Source organism: Rhinoraja longicauda, chromosome 6 (genome assembly GCF_053455715.1).
Source record: "Rhinoraja longicauda isolate Sanriku21f chromosome 6, sRhiLon1.1, whole genome shotgun sequence".
Classification (NCBI taxonomy): domain Eukaryota; kingdom Metazoa; phylum Chordata; class Chondrichthyes; order Rajiformes; family Arhynchobatidae; genus Rhinoraja; species Rhinoraja longicauda.
Genome location: NC_135958.1, coordinates 50,646,297 through 50,664,303, shown reverse-complemented (window position 1 = coordinate 50,664,303; position 18,007 = coordinate 50,646,297). Strand labels below are relative to the sequence as shown.

General features: G+C 41.0%; 1 protein-coding gene across 1 annotated transcript in view; it reads left to right on the top strand.

Annotated features, from left to right (window-relative positions):
- The window catches only part of LOC144594456 (ras-related protein Rab-40B), a 38,415-nt gene that overhangs the window by 16,436 nt on the left and 3,972 nt on the right, over positions 1–18,007 (top strand). Inside the window, exons 3-5 of the mRNA XM_078400949.1 lie at positions 4,447–4,507; positions 9,686–9,763; positions 15,308–15,530. Coding sequence (XP_078257075.1) covers positions 4,447–4,507; positions 9,686–9,763; positions 15,308–15,530 — 362 coding nt within the window. The remainder of the gene's footprint in view (positions 1–4,446; positions 4,508–9,685; positions 9,764–15,307; positions 15,531–18,007) is intronic.

Sequence of the window (18,007 nt, the reverse complement as noted above, 5' to 3'; positions counted from 1 at the left end):
CCTTTTGCTCAGAAACTCTCAGGGGACCTTTCAAGGTAATTTGAATTCCAACTAAAATATACACAGTTAGCTTAATAGATTTAATGGTTTGAATCCATTTTGCGTTTGTTGATCTCTGAACTTTCCACGCACTATAGTCTTTAAGGATGCTTCCATGGATATGTTTCATGCCCCAACCTGGGACAAGGAACAGACCCATAGAAGGATTAGTGAGGACTACAGTGCTGCAGAAAGGTAGAGATTTTCCTTAATCTTTCAGCCTGCATCACCACCATGTGAATCGTTCATCTCTCCCAGGTTTCACAGATATTCCTCCTTTCTCTGCAGATTTCAGATTGTTTCATTTTTAGTAATTCTCAGTTCTGCTGACAAATTGTTGACCTGAAATATAAACTATGTTTCCATCTCCACAGATGCACTTCAATCTGTTGTCTCTGAAGAGGATTTTCTTTTTGAGTTTTCTGAATCTCTTGCAAGTCCAGAAAGTATGGTACACATTAGGATGCCATCTACCAAAATAATCAGCACGCATAAATTAATGACTACTGGGACATAGTTTGAAAATAACAGCGCAAATTGACCAAGAGATAACCATAGAGATCAGGACTCAAACAATTCTACTGTGAATTAGATTAAATCATAATAGAATTGAGTCAAATTTACACTACTCATCACAAAGGATAGATTCTCCACACCAACAAGAAATCAACAGTGTTCACAGAGGTGATGAATTAATTCTGGGTTTTAAGGCATTATTTTTTAATCACCCTTGAGAACTCTGGCATTCTGATATCAATGACAGGAAGTCAGCATCATAGCTATTGAGAGCCTCGGTGTGCATGTTCAATGTACAGGAAAAGACCAGAAGATAGCAATTCTATTTGGTTTCTATGTGTGTGCAAGATACATCTTCTGGATGCACTGGGACGCATCCTCAGTGATGTGACCTGGGGTCATTGGGTGTTTCGGGTCTCACAACATCAGACACCCTCACCCAGGCGACCCAGCCGGGGTTGATCAGGCCCCGACTTGCGTCCCAGCAGCAACTGCCCACGGATCAGCCCTCTTAATCCAAAGCCATCTAGTGGCTTTCTCTGCGGCTTCGCTTGCGGATTGAATGGCCCTCTTCTTTGCCAGCCCCGTAATGCCCAATTGGTTGAGGACTTTGCAGAGTGAGCGTCCTAAAGTACACACGTTTAAAGTACACACATTTCCAAAAGAATACACTTGGTGCTTCTGGTACCAGAGAAGGGTCTCAACCTGAAACGTCATGCATTCCTTCTCTCCAGAGATGCTGCCTGGCCCACTGAGTTACTCTAGCATCTTGTTGCATCTGGTCTCCTTTTCACTGAATCTGTAACAGGTTAAAAAGAGGCAGAAAAATTATTGACTTCTATAGTTGTTTGTAAGAAGTCAGTAACCACTTGGTGCTTGGTTGCAGTAAATATTCTCACTGCAGACACTAATATTGACTGTTCAGTTTTTTCAGGAAGTTTGTACTGTGGAAAGCAGTGGCTCTGGATTTTGGTGGGGTTGCTCACAGCCTCCATGTCTGGAAATATTTATCCTTTGCAGCCAATGGAATGTTGTCCTTCATAACAAGAGGAGTTGAGTATAGGAGCAAAGAGGTCCTTCTGCAGTTGTACAGGGCCCTAGTGAGACCGCACCTGGAGTACTGTGTGCAGTTTTGGTCTCCAAATTTGAGGAAGGATAATCTTGCTATTGAGGGCGTGCAGCGTAGGTTTTCTAGGTTAATTCCCGGAATGGCGGGACTATCATATGTTGAAAGACTGGAGCGACTAGGCTTGTATACACTGGAATTTAGAAGGATGAGAGGAGATCTTATCGAAACGTATAAGACTATTAAGGGGTTGGACACGTTAGAGGCAGGAAACATGTTCCCAATGTTGGGGGAGTCCAGAACAAGGGGCCACAGTTTAAGAATAAGGGGTAGGCCATTTAGAACTGAGATGAGGAAAAACTTTTTCAGGCAGAGAGTTGTGAATCTGTGGAAATCTCTGCCTCAGAAGGCAGTGGAGGCCAATTCTCTGAATGCATTCAAGAGAGAGCTGGATAGAGCTCTTAAGGATAGCGGAGTCAGGGGGTATGGGGAGAAGGCAGGAACGGGGTACTGATTGAGAATGATCAGCCATGATCACGTTGAATGGCGGTGCTGGCTCGAAGGGCCGAATGGCCTCCTCCTGCACCTATTGTCTATTGATGTGCTGTAAGAATATTCTCCAGGTTGCTAAAGCTTTTTTACCAGGATTACATGTGCCACATCACAAGTGAAGGGAAATTGTTCTCAACATTTTGTTCTTAATTGTTTTCTGATTATGAACGTTGATAATGGCAATTATATTTTTTGTCTGGTGAGGGAAGGTTCTTGAGACGTATTAACTTACTCAGAGGAGTGGCAAGTTCAGCTGAATATTGCACAGTCGTCAGTGAACATCCTCTCTCCTGTTTTTATGATGGAAGGAGTGTCATAGGCAAAGCTATTGGAGACAATTGACACAGGAACACTGACATGAGGAACTCCTGCAGAACAAATTGACCTTGATCCATCTTCCTTTGAGCTAGATGTAACTCCAGCCAAATGAGATTTAGTTTCCCCCTTGCTTCCCATTTACATCATTTTCAGTACATCTCACCTTGTCTCAGGAATTTAGGTTTTTTATTCATATCATATCATATCATATATCTACAGCCGGAAACAGGCCTTGTCGGCCCTCCAAGTCCGTGCCGCCCAGTGATCCCCGTACATTAACACTATCCTACACCCACTAGGGACAATTTTTACATTTACCCAGCCAATTAACCTACATACCTGTACATCTTTGGAGTGTGGGAGGAAACCGAAGATCTCGGAGAAAACCCACGCAGGTCACGGGGAGAACGTACAAACTCCTTACAGTGCAGCACCCGTAGTCAGGATCGAACCTGAGTCTCCGGCGCTGCATTCGCTGTAAAGCAGCAACTCTACCGCTGCGCTACCGTGCCGCCCTGTTTTGTTTTGTGGTATAAAACAAAAAAAATGGAAATAGCAAGTCAGCCAACATCTATGTAGAGAGAAACAGAATTAATAAAGACACTTCATCAGTTCATACAGTACCTTGTATTATCCGGTGCTTAGTGGTCCCAACAGAACTGAAGTTGTGCTTTGGTGAGCAGTTATTAATGCCCAAGGCCTACTTGACTACATTGTAAATGACTTCTATAGCCTCTTTGCTAGGTTGATGAGGTTAGATTGATTTTTTTTTCTTGTCCTTTATAGATGGGAGATACCCAAGTAATTTTCCATTCAATCAGGTAGATGGCGTTATAGCCATTCAGAAAAGCTTGGACAGAGGTTTGATTAGTTCTGAAGCATGTTCTATGTCAAAGCTGGCAGGTTTTCTTGGACATGGTTTTGTTTTATCCAGTGCATTTAATCATTCTTGCATTTAAAGTTGAACAAATTAACATGTCTACTGGGATGGTGAAACTAATGAGAAGGCTGAAGATAGATTATCCACTGGGCACTTCTGGTTCAGTTACCAACGTTTCAGCATTTTGGGATGGATTGTGTGCCTGGCTTGCTATATGGGAACCACAAGTCCTTCACAGCATCAGTTTTATCTGAGAAACCTTCAGATTCATGCACATGTGCTTGTCTCTTACAAACATGAAATCTGAAAGCAGGGTAAAGCTGGAATGGTATTTCAAATTGCATATTGATATTTCTGTAACTGCTGCTGAAAAAAGCTCTTTGATACTGGAGCTACCTCTAGAAGATCTCAAGCCTAATTTCATATGAAATCTATCAATCAGGTGGGTCCCAAGGATCCAGCATTGGTTTTGGGTGGTCCACAGTCACCATCTGGCACAGGGCTTAAGGGGTAAACCAGGGAAGGGTGTCACTACTTTTCAGGAGTCGTGCTTGTTCTGGCGATTCCTGCCCCAACTCCATAAATATTTACTGTTGCTTTTACAAAAGAGCTGGTGCCACATTTTAAGGTGGAACTTAATAAACAATTTTCTGACTGAGAAATCCTGTGTAATAGAGCCTGTTAACAGACTTCTCCAGCTGAGAGTAATACATTCTTTCTTCCTGTGGTTTTCTGCTCTAATTATGTAAATATGTTAGCTTCAAACCTGCAAGCCCTCAATTTCTGTAATAATCCATTTTCTTTTTCTTGATTATATTGCATTGTATTTTGTACTAAACTATATTGTACTTTTCCTTGGAATAATTCTTTATAATCGTCAAAGTGCTTTTGGAGCAACAAAGAGATTCCGAACAAAATGCCCCAAAGTGGGTTTGACTTGTATTTCTAATCTTATAGTTTTACGTCTGTTACTACAAACTACATATAATTATTTTACAATATTGGGGTTACACTTTTTATTTAAGCTGTTTTTAAAACTACTAATTATTTAATGTTTTACTATTTTTATCTTCAGGGATACATCTGGACAAGGCAGGTTCTGCACCATTTTTCGTTCCTACTCTCGAGGAGCCCAAGTAAGCAAAAATACACCAATCTCATTTATTATTAAATTAAATCATACATTATTTATCATTTTTTGTCTCTGCGAACATGCCTAAAAGATAATCTTTTTATCTGGTAAAAGAATACACTTTTAGACATCTATATCATCCATTGGTAATTCATTATTCAGCTGGGAGATAGAAGAGCATCTAGACATTTTAGAGAAGGAAACCAATTCAAAAAGAGGTGGTTATGCCAGTTAATTGAATAGTAATTAGTTGACATGCAAATCTTGTGTCAACATACAGAGGAATAATTGTTTTCTTTAAAAACTTAAATTTTAGGCTTTGTACATTATTTACATGGTGCATTTTGGTTTGACAACGTCTGGATTGTCCTGATATACGGCGCCCTCCATAATGTTTGGGACAGACCCATCATTTATTTACTTGCCTCTGCACTCCACAATTTGAGATTTGTAATGGAAAAAATCACATGTGGTTAAAGTGCACATTGTCAGATTTTATTAAACGGTATTTTTGTACATTTTGGTTTCACTATGTAGAAATTACAGCAGTGTTTATACATAGTCCCCCCATTTCAGGGCACCATAATGTTTGGGACACATGGCTTCACAGGCGTTTGTAATTGCTCAGGTGTGTTTAATTGCCTCCTTCATGCGGGTATGAGAGAGCTCTCAACACCTAGCCTTTCCTCCAGTCTTTCCATCACCTTTGGAAACTTTTATTGCTGTTTATCAACATGAGGACCAAAGTTGTGCCAATGAAAGTCAAATAAGCCATTATGAGAAGGAGAAACAAGAATAAAACTGTTAGAGACATCAGCCCAAACCTTAAGCTTACCAAAATCAACTGTTTGGAACATCATTAAGAATCAATACTATTTACAAAGAGACTAATGGTAGTCCATTTGAGACTACCAAGGCAGGCCAAGGAAGACCTCCACAGCTGATGACAGAAGAATTCTCTTTCATTAAAAATAATCCCCAAATACCTGACCGACAAATCTGTAACACTCTTCAGGAGTCAGGTGTGGATTTGACAATGACCACTGTCCACAGAATACTTCATGAACAGAAATACAGAGGCTACATTGCAAGATGCAAGCGACTGGTTAGCCACAAAAATAGGATGGCCAGGTTACAGTTTGCCAAGAATAAACTTAAAAGAGCAACCACAGTTCTGGAAAAAGGTCTTGTGGACAGATGAGACGAAGATGAATTTATATCAGTGATGGCGAGCAAAGTATGGATGAGAGAAGGAACTGCCCAAGATCCAAAGCATATCACCTCATCTGTGAAACACGGTGGTGGGGGTGTTATGGCCTGGGCATGTATGGCTGCTGAAGGTACTGGCTCACTTATCTTCATTGATGATACAACTGCTGATGGTAGTAGCATAATGAATTCTGAAATGTATAGACACAATATGTTCAATATATATGTTGAAGTTCAAACAAATGCCACAAAACCCATTGGCCGGCGGTTCATTCTACAGCAAGACAATGATCCCAAACATACTGCTAAAGCAACAAAGGAGTTTTTCAAAGCTAAAAAATGGTCAATTCTTGAGTGACCAAGTCAATATCCCGATCTGAACCCAATTGAGCATACCTTTTATATGCTGAAGAGAAAACTGAAGGGGACTAGCCCCCAAAACAACATAAGCTAAATATGGCTGCAATACAGGCCTGGCAGAGCATCACCAGAGAAGACACCCAGCAACTGGTGATGTCCATGAATCGCAGACTTCAAGCAATCATCATTGCATGCAAAGGATATGCAACAAAATACTAAACTTGACTACTTTCATTTACATGACATTGCTGTGTCCCAAACATTATGGTGCCCTGAAATGGGGGGACTATGTATAAACACAGCTGTAATTTCTACATGGTGAGACCAAAATGTATAAAAATGGCCTTTATTAAAATCTGACAATGTGCACATGTGATTTTTTTTCTATTACAAATTTCAAATTGTGGAGTACAGAGGCAAATAAATAAATGATGGGTCTTTGTCCCAAACATTACAGAAGGCACTGTATTTAAGTGCTGCATTTTCTGTGGTTCTATTAGACTTCCCATTTATATAGAAGAATGTGGTAATAGAAATGAGCCCTTCATGATTTTCGCTTAGCAACAGGGAATATCCCAATCTACCTGCTTTGCAACTGTTTGAACATGTGCAATAATGTAAATTTCTATTTTAAAAAATGGTTTGGAATTTATTTGTCACTCCGTCTTTGGCAATCTTACATTTAGAGGTTTAAGTTTAGTTTTATTATTGTCATGTGTATCAAGGTACAGTGAAAAGCGCTGTTTTACATGTTATCCAATCAAATAATACTATACATAATACAATCAAGCCAAACTTAAGTACAGTAGGTAAAGTGAAAAATCCAGAGTGTAGAATATACAGTTCATTCAGAAAGTATTCAGACCCCTTAAATTTTTCCACATTTTGCTATGTTACAGCCTTTTAAAATGGATTAAATTCTTTTTTTTTAATCATCAATCTACACACAATACCCCATAATTAAAAAAGCGAAAACAGGTGTTTAGAAATTTTTGCAAAGTAATTAAAAAGAAATAACTGAAATATCACATTTACATGTTTTCAGACCCTTTACTCAGTACTTTGTTGAGGCACCTTTGGCAGCGATTACAGCCTCAAGTCTTCTTGGGTATGACGCTACAAGCTTGGCACACCTGTATTGGGTAATTTCTCCCATTCTTCTCTACAGATCCTCTCAAGCTCTGTCAGGATGGATGGGGAGCATCGATGCACAGCTATTTTCAGGTCCCTCCAGAGATGTTCGATCGGGTTCAAGTCCGGGCTCTGGCTGGGCCACGCAAGGACATTCACAGACTTGTCACGAAGCCACTCCTGCATTGTCTTCACTGTGTGCTTAGGGTCGTCGTCCTGTTGGAAGGTGAACCTCTGCCCCAGTCTGAGGTTCAGAATGCTCTGGAGCAGGTTTTCATCAAGGATCTCTCTGTACTTTGCTCCGTTCATCTTTCCCTCGATCCTGACTGGTCTCCCAGTTCCTCCCGCTGAAAAACATCCCCACAGCATGATGCTGCCACCGTCATGCTTCACTGTAGTTTTGGTATTGGCCAGGTGATGAACGGTGCCGCTTGGCATTCACGCCAAAGAGTTCAATCTTGGTTTCATCAGACCAGAGAATCTTGTTTCTCATGGTCTGAGAGTCCTTTTGATGCCTTTTGGCAAACTCCAAGCGGGCTGTCATGTGCCTTTTACTGAGGAGTGGCTTCCGTCTGGCCTGATTGGTGGAGTGCCGCAGATATAGTTGTCCTTCTGGAAGATTCTCTCATCTTCACATAGGAACTCTGGAGCTCTGGCAGAGTGACCATCAGGTTCTTGGTCATCTCCCTGACCAAGGCCCTTCTCCCCCGATTGCTCAGTTTGGCCGGGCGGCCAGCTCTATGAAGAGTCCTGGTGGTTCCAAAGTTCTTCCATTTAAGAATGACGGAGGCCACTGTGCTCTTCGGGACCTGCAATGCTGCAGAAATTGTTTTATACCCTCGACACAATCCTGTCTTGGAGGTCTACAGACAATTCCTTCGTCTTCATGGCTTGGTTTTTGCTCTGACATGCACTGCCAACTGTGGGACCTTATATATACAGGTGTGTGCCTTTCCAAATCATGTCCAATCAATTTAATTTACCACTGGTGGACTCCAAACAAGTTTAGAAACATCTCAAGGATAATCAATGGAAACAGGATGAACCTAAGCTCAATTTTGAGTGTCATAGCAAAGGGTCTGAATACTTATGTAAATGTGATATTTCAGTTATTTCTTTTGAATTACTTTGCAAAAATTTCTAAACACCTGTTTTCGCTTTTTTATTATGGGGTATTGTGTGTAGATTGATGATTAAAAAATGAATTTAATCCATTTTAAAATAAGGTTGTAACATAACAAAATGTGGAAAAAGTGAAGGGGTCTGAATACTTTCTGAATGCACTGTAGTTCTCAGCATTGTAGTCCACCAGTTCCATAGACAAAGTCTAATGTCCACAATGGGGTAGAGGTGAATTGGACAGAACTCTACCTTATGGAAAGGCTTTTCCGAAGCCTGATAACAGAGGGGGGAAAGCTGTTCTTGTGTCCTCTGGTGTACCTTTCAAGCTTCTGTATGTTCTGCCCAATGGGACTGGGGAGAAGAAGGAATGACTGTGACAGGACAAGTCTTTGATTATGTTGGCTGCTTTTCTGAGGCAGTGTTTATAGATGGCCAATGGCAAGGAGTCTGGTTGGTGTGATGAACTCTCTGCAATCTTGGGCAGAACTGTTCCCAAACCAAGCTATAACACCACTGGACAGTATGCTTTATCTGGTGCATATTTTACAGTGCAGCAAATACGTATAAAATATCATATTGCATAAACTGCTTAAATCAAGAATTTGTGTTGCTGTTGGTGAGGTTACTTTTTTTCCGATGTAATGGAACAATGATCTCTTGGATGACACAGATGTTATAATTTGGAAAAAATATTGATACCATTAACTAGTTTATTTTATGAAACAGCATATTTATTTTTCCTTTGTTATATTAATACTTCAAAGGAACATACGTGCCTCTTCTGTTGTCCTTCACCGTTTTGCAATTTATATCTTTTTTCTTAATAGTGATGAGGATGAACCTAAGAAACATGACACCTAATCAGTGAAAGCAACTTGATTGGAGAGTACGTTATTTAAAAGAAGTAAAATGTAGCAGTAATAAACTGAGAGAGAATATACATTTTGCTAGAAAAGTAGATACGGTAACACAGAATAGATGGAGAGAAACTGTTCCTGTTAATGGTAAAGAACTGAACAACTAAGAATTGGGCAATTAGGAAAATAATTTAAAAGTGATTTCAAATTAGAAATTCGTAGGATCTGGAATGAGAGGTAGATTCCGTAATGAAATTAAAGAAGGAACTGAATTATAAGCTTGGGAGGAAGAACTACACGACTAGAGAGAGAGGAATGGGAATGGGTGGGGAACCAGCTGGATTACAGTTGCTTAGACTCATGGAGGATTTGTTTGGCTGATTAGTCTGCTTCCATGTTGCAGCCCTTCCGTAACTGTATATATGTGTTGTAAATCTTTTAAAGCAAATTGCTAATCATTTTGTAATGTATTCCATTCATTCAACTTTGATTGAAATTTGTAGGGTGTAATTTTGGTCTATGACATTACAAATCGCTGGTCGTTTGATGGTATCGGCAGGTGGATCAAGGAAATTGATGAGGTACAGTACATTTCAAATTCAGTGGTTCTTGAATGATGGTTAATAAATTGAATGTTGAAGTGGCGGTGTCTATAGAATTTCTGTTCAGTCTTATGCAGAAAACATTTGTGTGTGAACTTTCATGTTGCTGGTACAATCAGCGGCAATGCAGTAGTTATTTTGATGGATTAATTCCAATGGCCGATAAAAAGAAAAAGTTTTCATGGCTGGCAATATATCATGCGATTTATTACGGTTACAAAATTGCCTTCAGTAGGTCATCATATTCATTCTGTTCTACAAGCAAGAGCAGCATATGGGCCTCCTCTTGCTGTTGCAACCAAAGATACTAGAGGAGCAATATAGACCACTCGACTCTAAAAACCATAGCAGGTCATGGGTAAATTTCAGCGCCATGTTAGTGTGCTAGACTGGGCAGTGTTCACGATTCTCTGCGATTTCCTCGTATGTAAAATGTTTGCAAACAATTATTTTTATTCAACTTCTTGGATAAGAGTTGCTGCTTTGTGATCTTTAAACTTTGGGATATTACTTATTGAATATTTGCACTAGAGATCCACTCTGTCTGTATCAGGCCAATTGATCATATTTAATGAACTGTTCTTCTTTGCTTTCTCTGTTAACTTTAATTTCACCTCCACGAGCTGTAGCCTTTTGTTTTATTTTAAAAAGTAATGGAAGCAGAGATTAGGCATTTGCGAACAATAGAACTCTACTGTATCCACAATATAATTGAAAAGACATTTAACTTTATACTTAGAGCCAAGAAAATTTGAATTGGTGAATTGATTAGTTAAAAACCCTTGACAGCCACTAAAATGACCAATGCTGCCTGACGTGGTACAGAAGCATGAATCCAATTCAAATAGTCACAGTGAGGAGTAAATCACCGGGTCAGGCAGCATCTCTGGAGAAAAAGGATGGGTGATGTTTCAGGTTGGGACCCTTCTTCAGACAAGGGGGGGAAGATGAAGAGCTGGTATAAATCAGGACCTGATCTTTTCATTGGTTAGCTGACATGCCAAACAATGCAACCATGTATATCTCGCACACAAAATGATGTAAATCTTACCATGAATGACAGAAATAAAAAGTGTTATCCTTGTTTATGAAGTTCATTTTTGAATGATGTAAAATTGAAGGGGGTTGGTGCAATATACTGCTTACCCACAAATGTGTCGTTATGAGATATTCACATTTGAAAAATCCATAAATCACAAAAAAAACAAGAAGGTGCCGATGTTATTTGACCAACTTATCGGTTGAATTTAAATATGATTTTTTTACAGGTTGTAGGGTAGTGGGTAAGGATCGTGTGTAATGCATGTAACTCATTTTTCATAAAAGTGAAGGTTAGCATTATATTGCAACGACCCCCTCAATTATATGTTAAATTCAAAACTAAACAATGTACATTATTCATGTCTAAAGCTGTATTAGTGTAGGTATGTATGCATTACATTTTATTACAATACTATAGAATGAAAAGAATGAGAAAATATCTTGACATGTGTTCATAATTATTTTATTCACAATATTAGGATTTCTGGAAATAAGTTCTTTGGGCCCTGGACCCAAAGCCTCTCATGTATTGGTGTAGCACCCTCAACCCCCCCACTCAATCCCCCTTATCCCCCCCTCCCTACCCCCCACTCTCCCATCTTCCCTGACCCCCAGTCCCCTTTCCCCCCACTCCCACTACTCATAGCCCCACCACCTCCCCCCCCCCCACCCCTGCTGTCCCCTTCCCCTCCTCCCCACCCCACCCTGCCCTCCTCCCCAGTCCCACTCTCCTACTCATCGCCTCACTCTGGCATTGGAGTAGGCCCAGGTCGGAAAGGTCAGTATGGGAATGGAGAGGGGAATTCAAATGGTTAGCAACCAGGAGATTCAGTAGGCCTTGACGGACTGAGCATGTGTTCGGCAAAGCGATCGCCGAGTCTACGCTTGGTCTCGATGATATACAGGAGGCCACAATGCAGATGCAATAGATGAGGTTAGAAATAAATACTTTATAAAAATTGCACGTAATTTCATAATCCTTGACAGACAAAATTGTTATATTTAATTTGGAGATGGTTTTTAAAGTGTACAATAATAATTCCAAAGTCACAAGAGGTTTGATTAGCCCCGATCATCCGGCGTGGGGGAGCTGAGATCCCCCTGACGCAGGAGCGTGATCGCCCCGACATGGAGGGCCCAACCGCTGGCTACGGGAGCCAAGATCGCCCCGTCAACAGAAAGCTCGAGGCCCCAGAACGTGGGAGAACAAAGAAGGGAAGAGATTGAAGTTGTTTTCACCTTCCCTGACCCCCAGTGAGGAATGAGGCGGAGTCACTATGGTGGATCGTCGTCAAGTCAAGTTTATTTGTCACATACATATACAAGATGTGCAGTGAAATGAAAGTGGCAACGCCTGCGGATTGTGCTAAAACTACAAAACAGAATAGAATTTTTTTAAACACAAAAAATAAATGAATACAGTAAATTAAATTAGTCCCTGGTGATATGAGAGTTAACAGTCCTGATGGCCTGTGGGAAGAAACTCCATCTCATCCTCTCTGTTTTCACAGCGTGACAGCGGAGGCGTTTGCCTGACCGTAGCAGCTGGAACAGTCCGTTGTTGGGGTGGCAGGGGTCCCCCATAATGTTGCTGGCTCTGGATCTGCACCTCCTGATGTATAGGTCCTGCATGGGGGCGAGTGTAGTTCCCATAGTGCGTTCAGCTGAACGCACTACTCTCTGCAGAGCCTTCCTGCCCTGGGCAGAGCTGTTCCCGAACCAGATTGTGATGTTCCCGGACAAGATGCTTTCTACAGCCCTAGAGTAGAAGCATTGAAGGATCCTCAGAGAGACTCTAAATTTCTTCAACTGTCTGAGGTGGTAAAGGCACTGCCTTGCCTTACTCACCAGTACGGCAATGTGTGTTGTCCATGTCAGATCCTCTGTGATGTGGACTCCCAGGTATTTAAAGCTGCTCACCCTATCCACAATAATCCCATTTATCTTCAGTGGCGTGTACGTCCTCGGATGTTGAGCCCTTCTAAAGTCTACAATCAGCTCCTTAGTTTTTGTGACATTCAAGAGGAGGCTGTTGTCATGACACCAGAGTGCCAGATCAGCAACCTCCTCCCGGTAGGCCTTCTCATCGTTATCGGAGATCAGGCCCACCACCACAGTGTCATCGGCAAACTTGATGGAGTTGGAGCTGAACCTGGCCACACAGTCATGTGTGTTACAGGGAGTACAGTAGGGGGCTAAGGACGCAACCCTGGGGGGATCCTGTGTTCAGGGTGAGGGGGTTAGATGTATGTCTCCCCATCTTGACCACTTGGGGCCACTTGGGGATGTTTATATTAAAATGTATTTTGTGTGTTTTGTTGCTTTTTATTGGTATGACTATGGCAAATCAAATTCCTCGTATGTTGCAAAACATACTTGGCTAATAAAGTATGATTAAGATTATGATGATATATAAAAATTGAACATGCACCTGACACTGCTACCTATATTCAAGTAAAGAAAGATCAAAAGACGGATGAATTTTGCATATAGCATGATTTGTGAATATTTTTGTGTATCTTTGAATGGTATACTCTTATATTGCCAGAGAGTTCACAGAAAGAGAGAAAACCTTAAGTGATTCCACATAAACATTATATTGAAGGAAGTATTCCACATAAACATTATATTGAAGGAAGTAGGCCATTCTGGTGCTATTAGCTGGAACAGAAATATTTATGGTTTTGTAGTGGCACAGATTTTAATCATTTAATATTTGCTACGGGATGAGTCAATAATGACAACGGTGCCACAGCTTAATTTAGCTACTTGTTCAGTACTTCTGCAGCAATGATCCAATTAATTTGCTCTAACAAAGTAGTCCCTGCCCCCCTGGCAAATAAGGGAGCTTTATCATAGTCATGATTCTGGTAAAAAAAAATCAATGCAGTAAATAAAATGATGAATTTTCAACTGCGATTTGACAATATGAGGGAATCAAAATCGTTCTGCCCAGATGGTGAAGATCCTTCCCGAGGCAGCACATCGTATTTTTGATGCTTATGATAGTGGGGAGGGCTGTACCCTTGATGTACTAGGCCGAGTCCACCACTCTGAAGTCTCTTGTATTGCTGTGCATTGGAATTGCTTACCATGCTGATACAGGCAGTCAGAATATTTTCTGAGCTAAGAAGGTAATTAGCAAACATCAAAATGGATTCATCATTTCCAGAGCTTCGGGTTCGCTGATTTTATGGAAGAACAGACAAAAATTATAAGATGAGGAAAAGATTTGGGAACCACCTGAAAACTGCAAAATCAAAGCCTAACAATCAAATATACCACTAAAATTGATTAATTTATAGCAATTCAGAATCATGCTCCCTATGAACAAATCCCAGAAGTGAAATAACAAAAAAAATGGTGTTAATTTCATCTGATTTAAAGCAAAGAACCTGCATCCCACCTGACCAAAACCAGTGAACTTCTAAATGACTGCAGGATATGCAATGTGCTACAATTAGACTTTGTGATTTGAGGCTATGGACTAAGTGAAATAATAGTATTACCTGCTACAGTGCTCAGGTAGTGATAAAATGGATTTCATCCATATAACCATGGGTTAGCACAATGGATCCATTTATTTTTATTAAATACTAGACCAAGTGGGCCCAAACCTCTCCTGTATTGGTGAAACACCCTCTCCTCCCCCCTCACCTCCTCCCCACTCCCTCTTCCCTTCCCCACCCCCCCTTCCCCTCCCCCCCTTCCCCTCCCCCCCACTCCATCCCCCTCAACCCCCTTTATCCTCCCTCCACCCCCCTCCCTCCCTCCACCCCCTCCCTCCCTCCCCCATCCCTTCCTAGGAGATAGATTTAAACTTTAAAATGTGAATAACTTTAAATATATAACACCGATTTCAATGAAACTTCTTCCATTAGCACCAAAGGGACGACGGTGAGTAAGGTGGGCCTAAAATTGTCGTGCTATTGTGTACCGTTTGGCTGTAGTTCAGGAACAAACAAACAAACAAACAAACAAACAAGAGTTTTAGTATATAGATTAGCCAGATCTTCATTGTTTCATGTTTTTGTTAGTCTCTCAAATTAACATTGATTGGAAGTAGAATTATTTAACATGGAAAAAGTTAATTTATTATTTTTTTCTGTTTGTGTGGCCCATTGATATTATTTTTCATAGTTAATTTGTTGCATAGTCCTTTGATCAAAAAATAACATTTAATAAGCTTATCCATCGCAAGATCTGAAATAAAAATGCAAAATGCTGGACATGCTCAGCAGGTAAGCCAGCATCTCTGGAGAGCAAAACATAACTGACATTTTTGTCAGAACTCAGATAGTCGATCTGAAATGTTAACTCCAATTTTCTAGTCATGAAGGCTGACCTAGTTTTCAGCACACTATGTTTTTATTTAAGATTTTTAGCATTTTGCATATAGTTCAATATCTTATTCATCAAAAAGGAACCAAGTGTAATGTCAGAGAACCTCCACAATAATTATTTTGTTACTTCTTTGCTCAGCATGCTCCAGGTGTGCCTAAGATCCTGGTTGGAAATCGCCTTCACTTGGCCTTTAAGCGGCAGGTGTCTACAGAACAGGCTCAGGTCTATGCGGAACGACAAGGCATGACATTCTTTGAAGTTAGCCCATTGTGCAATTTTAATATAATTGAGTCATTCACAGAATTGGCTCGGATTGTGCTAATGAGGCATGGAATGGACAGACTCTGGAGACCAAACAGAGGTACAGGCATGTGAATTTTCCGCGGATTTCCGCGTTTTTAAAATCCATTTTCCGCGCTTTTTGTATGGTTTCCATGTTTTTCACTGCCAAATAAACGGAGAAATTGGATCGAAAAAAAGAGGGGGAAAAAACGATGTATAGACTTGTAATGAACACTAGTTCCGCTAGAGGTCGCTAGGAGTTCCGCAAGAAGTCCCCCCCCCCCGTGCCCTAGAAGTCTGCCCGGAAATGTGGCACTGAGGCTGGGCAAGGCAGCCAATCTCGACCTCATCGGGACTTCCATGGCCGATCGGTTGCAGGGCTCATAGGGTCCTTGAAAGTCTTTGAATTTGAAGCTGTTTTTCAAGGCCTTGAAAGACCTTGGATTTATAATAGGTAGCAGGGCTCGTACGGTCCTTGAAAATTCACTTTTTATGATTAAAGTATTAATTCATGCAGAATAATGTGGCTTTTATTCATCGTTTATAATGCCTATTTTTATTAAAAGTCGGGAAACATTGTTAGACATGTTTGTCTTTGTTGCCTATTTTTCCCTCCTCGCCGCCGCCGCTCACCCCGGGGCTTCTGAACAACAACTACAACACTTGTGTTTGTTCTTATTTCGCTGCGCTAGAGGGAGACGGAGCCGGTGAAGATAGTGTAGGAGCGGCGCAGATCTCGCTGGCGCAGAGAGAGAGAGAGAGAGAAGAGAGGAGAGAGAGAGAGAGAGAGAGAGAGAGAGAGACGCACGCAAGTGGCACCCTCTCCCTCTGACACCCTCCCCCTCCCCGCGCTCCTTCTCTCACCCACTGCTCCCTCTACCCCGACTCTCTCTCTCTCCCCCCGACTGTCTCTCTGCCCTCGACTCTCCCTCTCCCCCCGATTCTCTCTACCCCCTCTCTCTACCCTCTCTCTCTCTCACTTCCCCCCCCCCCCTCTCTCTCTGTTGTTCAGAAGCCCCACAACCCCGGGGTGAGCGGTGGCGGTGGCGGCGAGGAGAGAAGTTTCCTTGGGTTTGTTGTTTGTGAGGGGGCGCTGCGATCTCTCGCCTTGTTCCAGCTCTGGGTCGGCGGTGAACCTTCGCCGGCAGCTTCTGCCTCCAGTCCCCGCCGCTGCAGCCACAGTTCCACGGCTCTGGGACAAGTTAAAGAGTCGGGGAGAGTTGAGGGGAACTCGCCTCATAAAGCAAAAAAAAACACGAAATCACCGTAGTTTTTACTAATTAGCCATATATGCACCAAATTAACAGTTTTGAAAACAGTATTTTCTTACCTATATGGAGAAAAACTGGAAAAAAACATCATTTTTGCTGGATTTTGGTCCTTGAAAATGGGATTTTTGGACCTTGAAAGTCCTTAAAGTCCTTGAATTGTTTGCTGTTCCAAGTGTACGAACCTTGGGTGGGTTGAATTTGCAATCTGCGGCCGGGGCTCTGGAACTCCTGCCCAGCTGGAGCCAGCAAATCTATTCCCATAGCCGGCCTCCTTGGCCTGCTGGATAAAACCAGCAAAGTTGTGGAACCAAGAGTGCCAGAAAAACAGTGGTGGAACTGTAATGAGTAAATATTAAATTTAAGTGCAAGATTATATAACAAAATTAATTAAGACAGGGTTAAAATATAAAACCCAGCAGAAAAGCCAATTACCACCTTTTTGGACTGATTATCAATTAATGTGCAAATTTACTTCAAAATGTTATTTGTATACAGTGACATATTCACATTATTTTGTAATGTCTGTTTTTACTTTGAAATGCACTAAAAGAGGCTTGAAACTGGTAATTTTGTGTGTAAATTTTCAAAAGAAATCCAATTTTTTGACCCCAGTCGGGTCTTTTCCTCTTTTTTTAAATCTCACTCACAAGCCTGTGCTTGAGCCTCTCCAGTATTTTGTGTCTTTTGTTAAGTTATTGCTTATACTTGCAGATTACTGTCTGTAAAACTGTAAATGATCGTCATGGGTGCAGAGGTAATGTTGTCACACATGCATTCATTTTAACCATATTGAATGATGCAGATACAGCAACTTTGGATAATCTGTCCCAAATATTTAAGTACGATGGCAGTCACTTCAACATTTATCTCTGCATATATTTTACTGATCCAGCATTTTCCCAAGATTATTGTCATAAAAACATATTGACAGCAATTTTACAAAATTTTGTCCATAAAATTAATTTCTATCTAGCTTATTCAAAATTGTTTAGCTCTGATAAATGCAATGCGAATTTTGACGAGATAAGTGCATAGTATAAAGAATGTTGACACAAAATGCTGGACTAACTCAGCGGGTCAGGCAGCATCTCTGGAGAGAAAGAATGCTGTTCCATTAGCTACACTGTCAAACTTTACAAATGACAGATTGAAAACTAGAATATACTGGAAGGGAAATGTCACACCATCTGTTATAAGTTATAAGGAACTGCAGACTCTACTCCATATTTTACAGTGATTTTGTTTTTTGCCCTTGGCATTTTTCCTGTCAATTCTCCAAATGAGA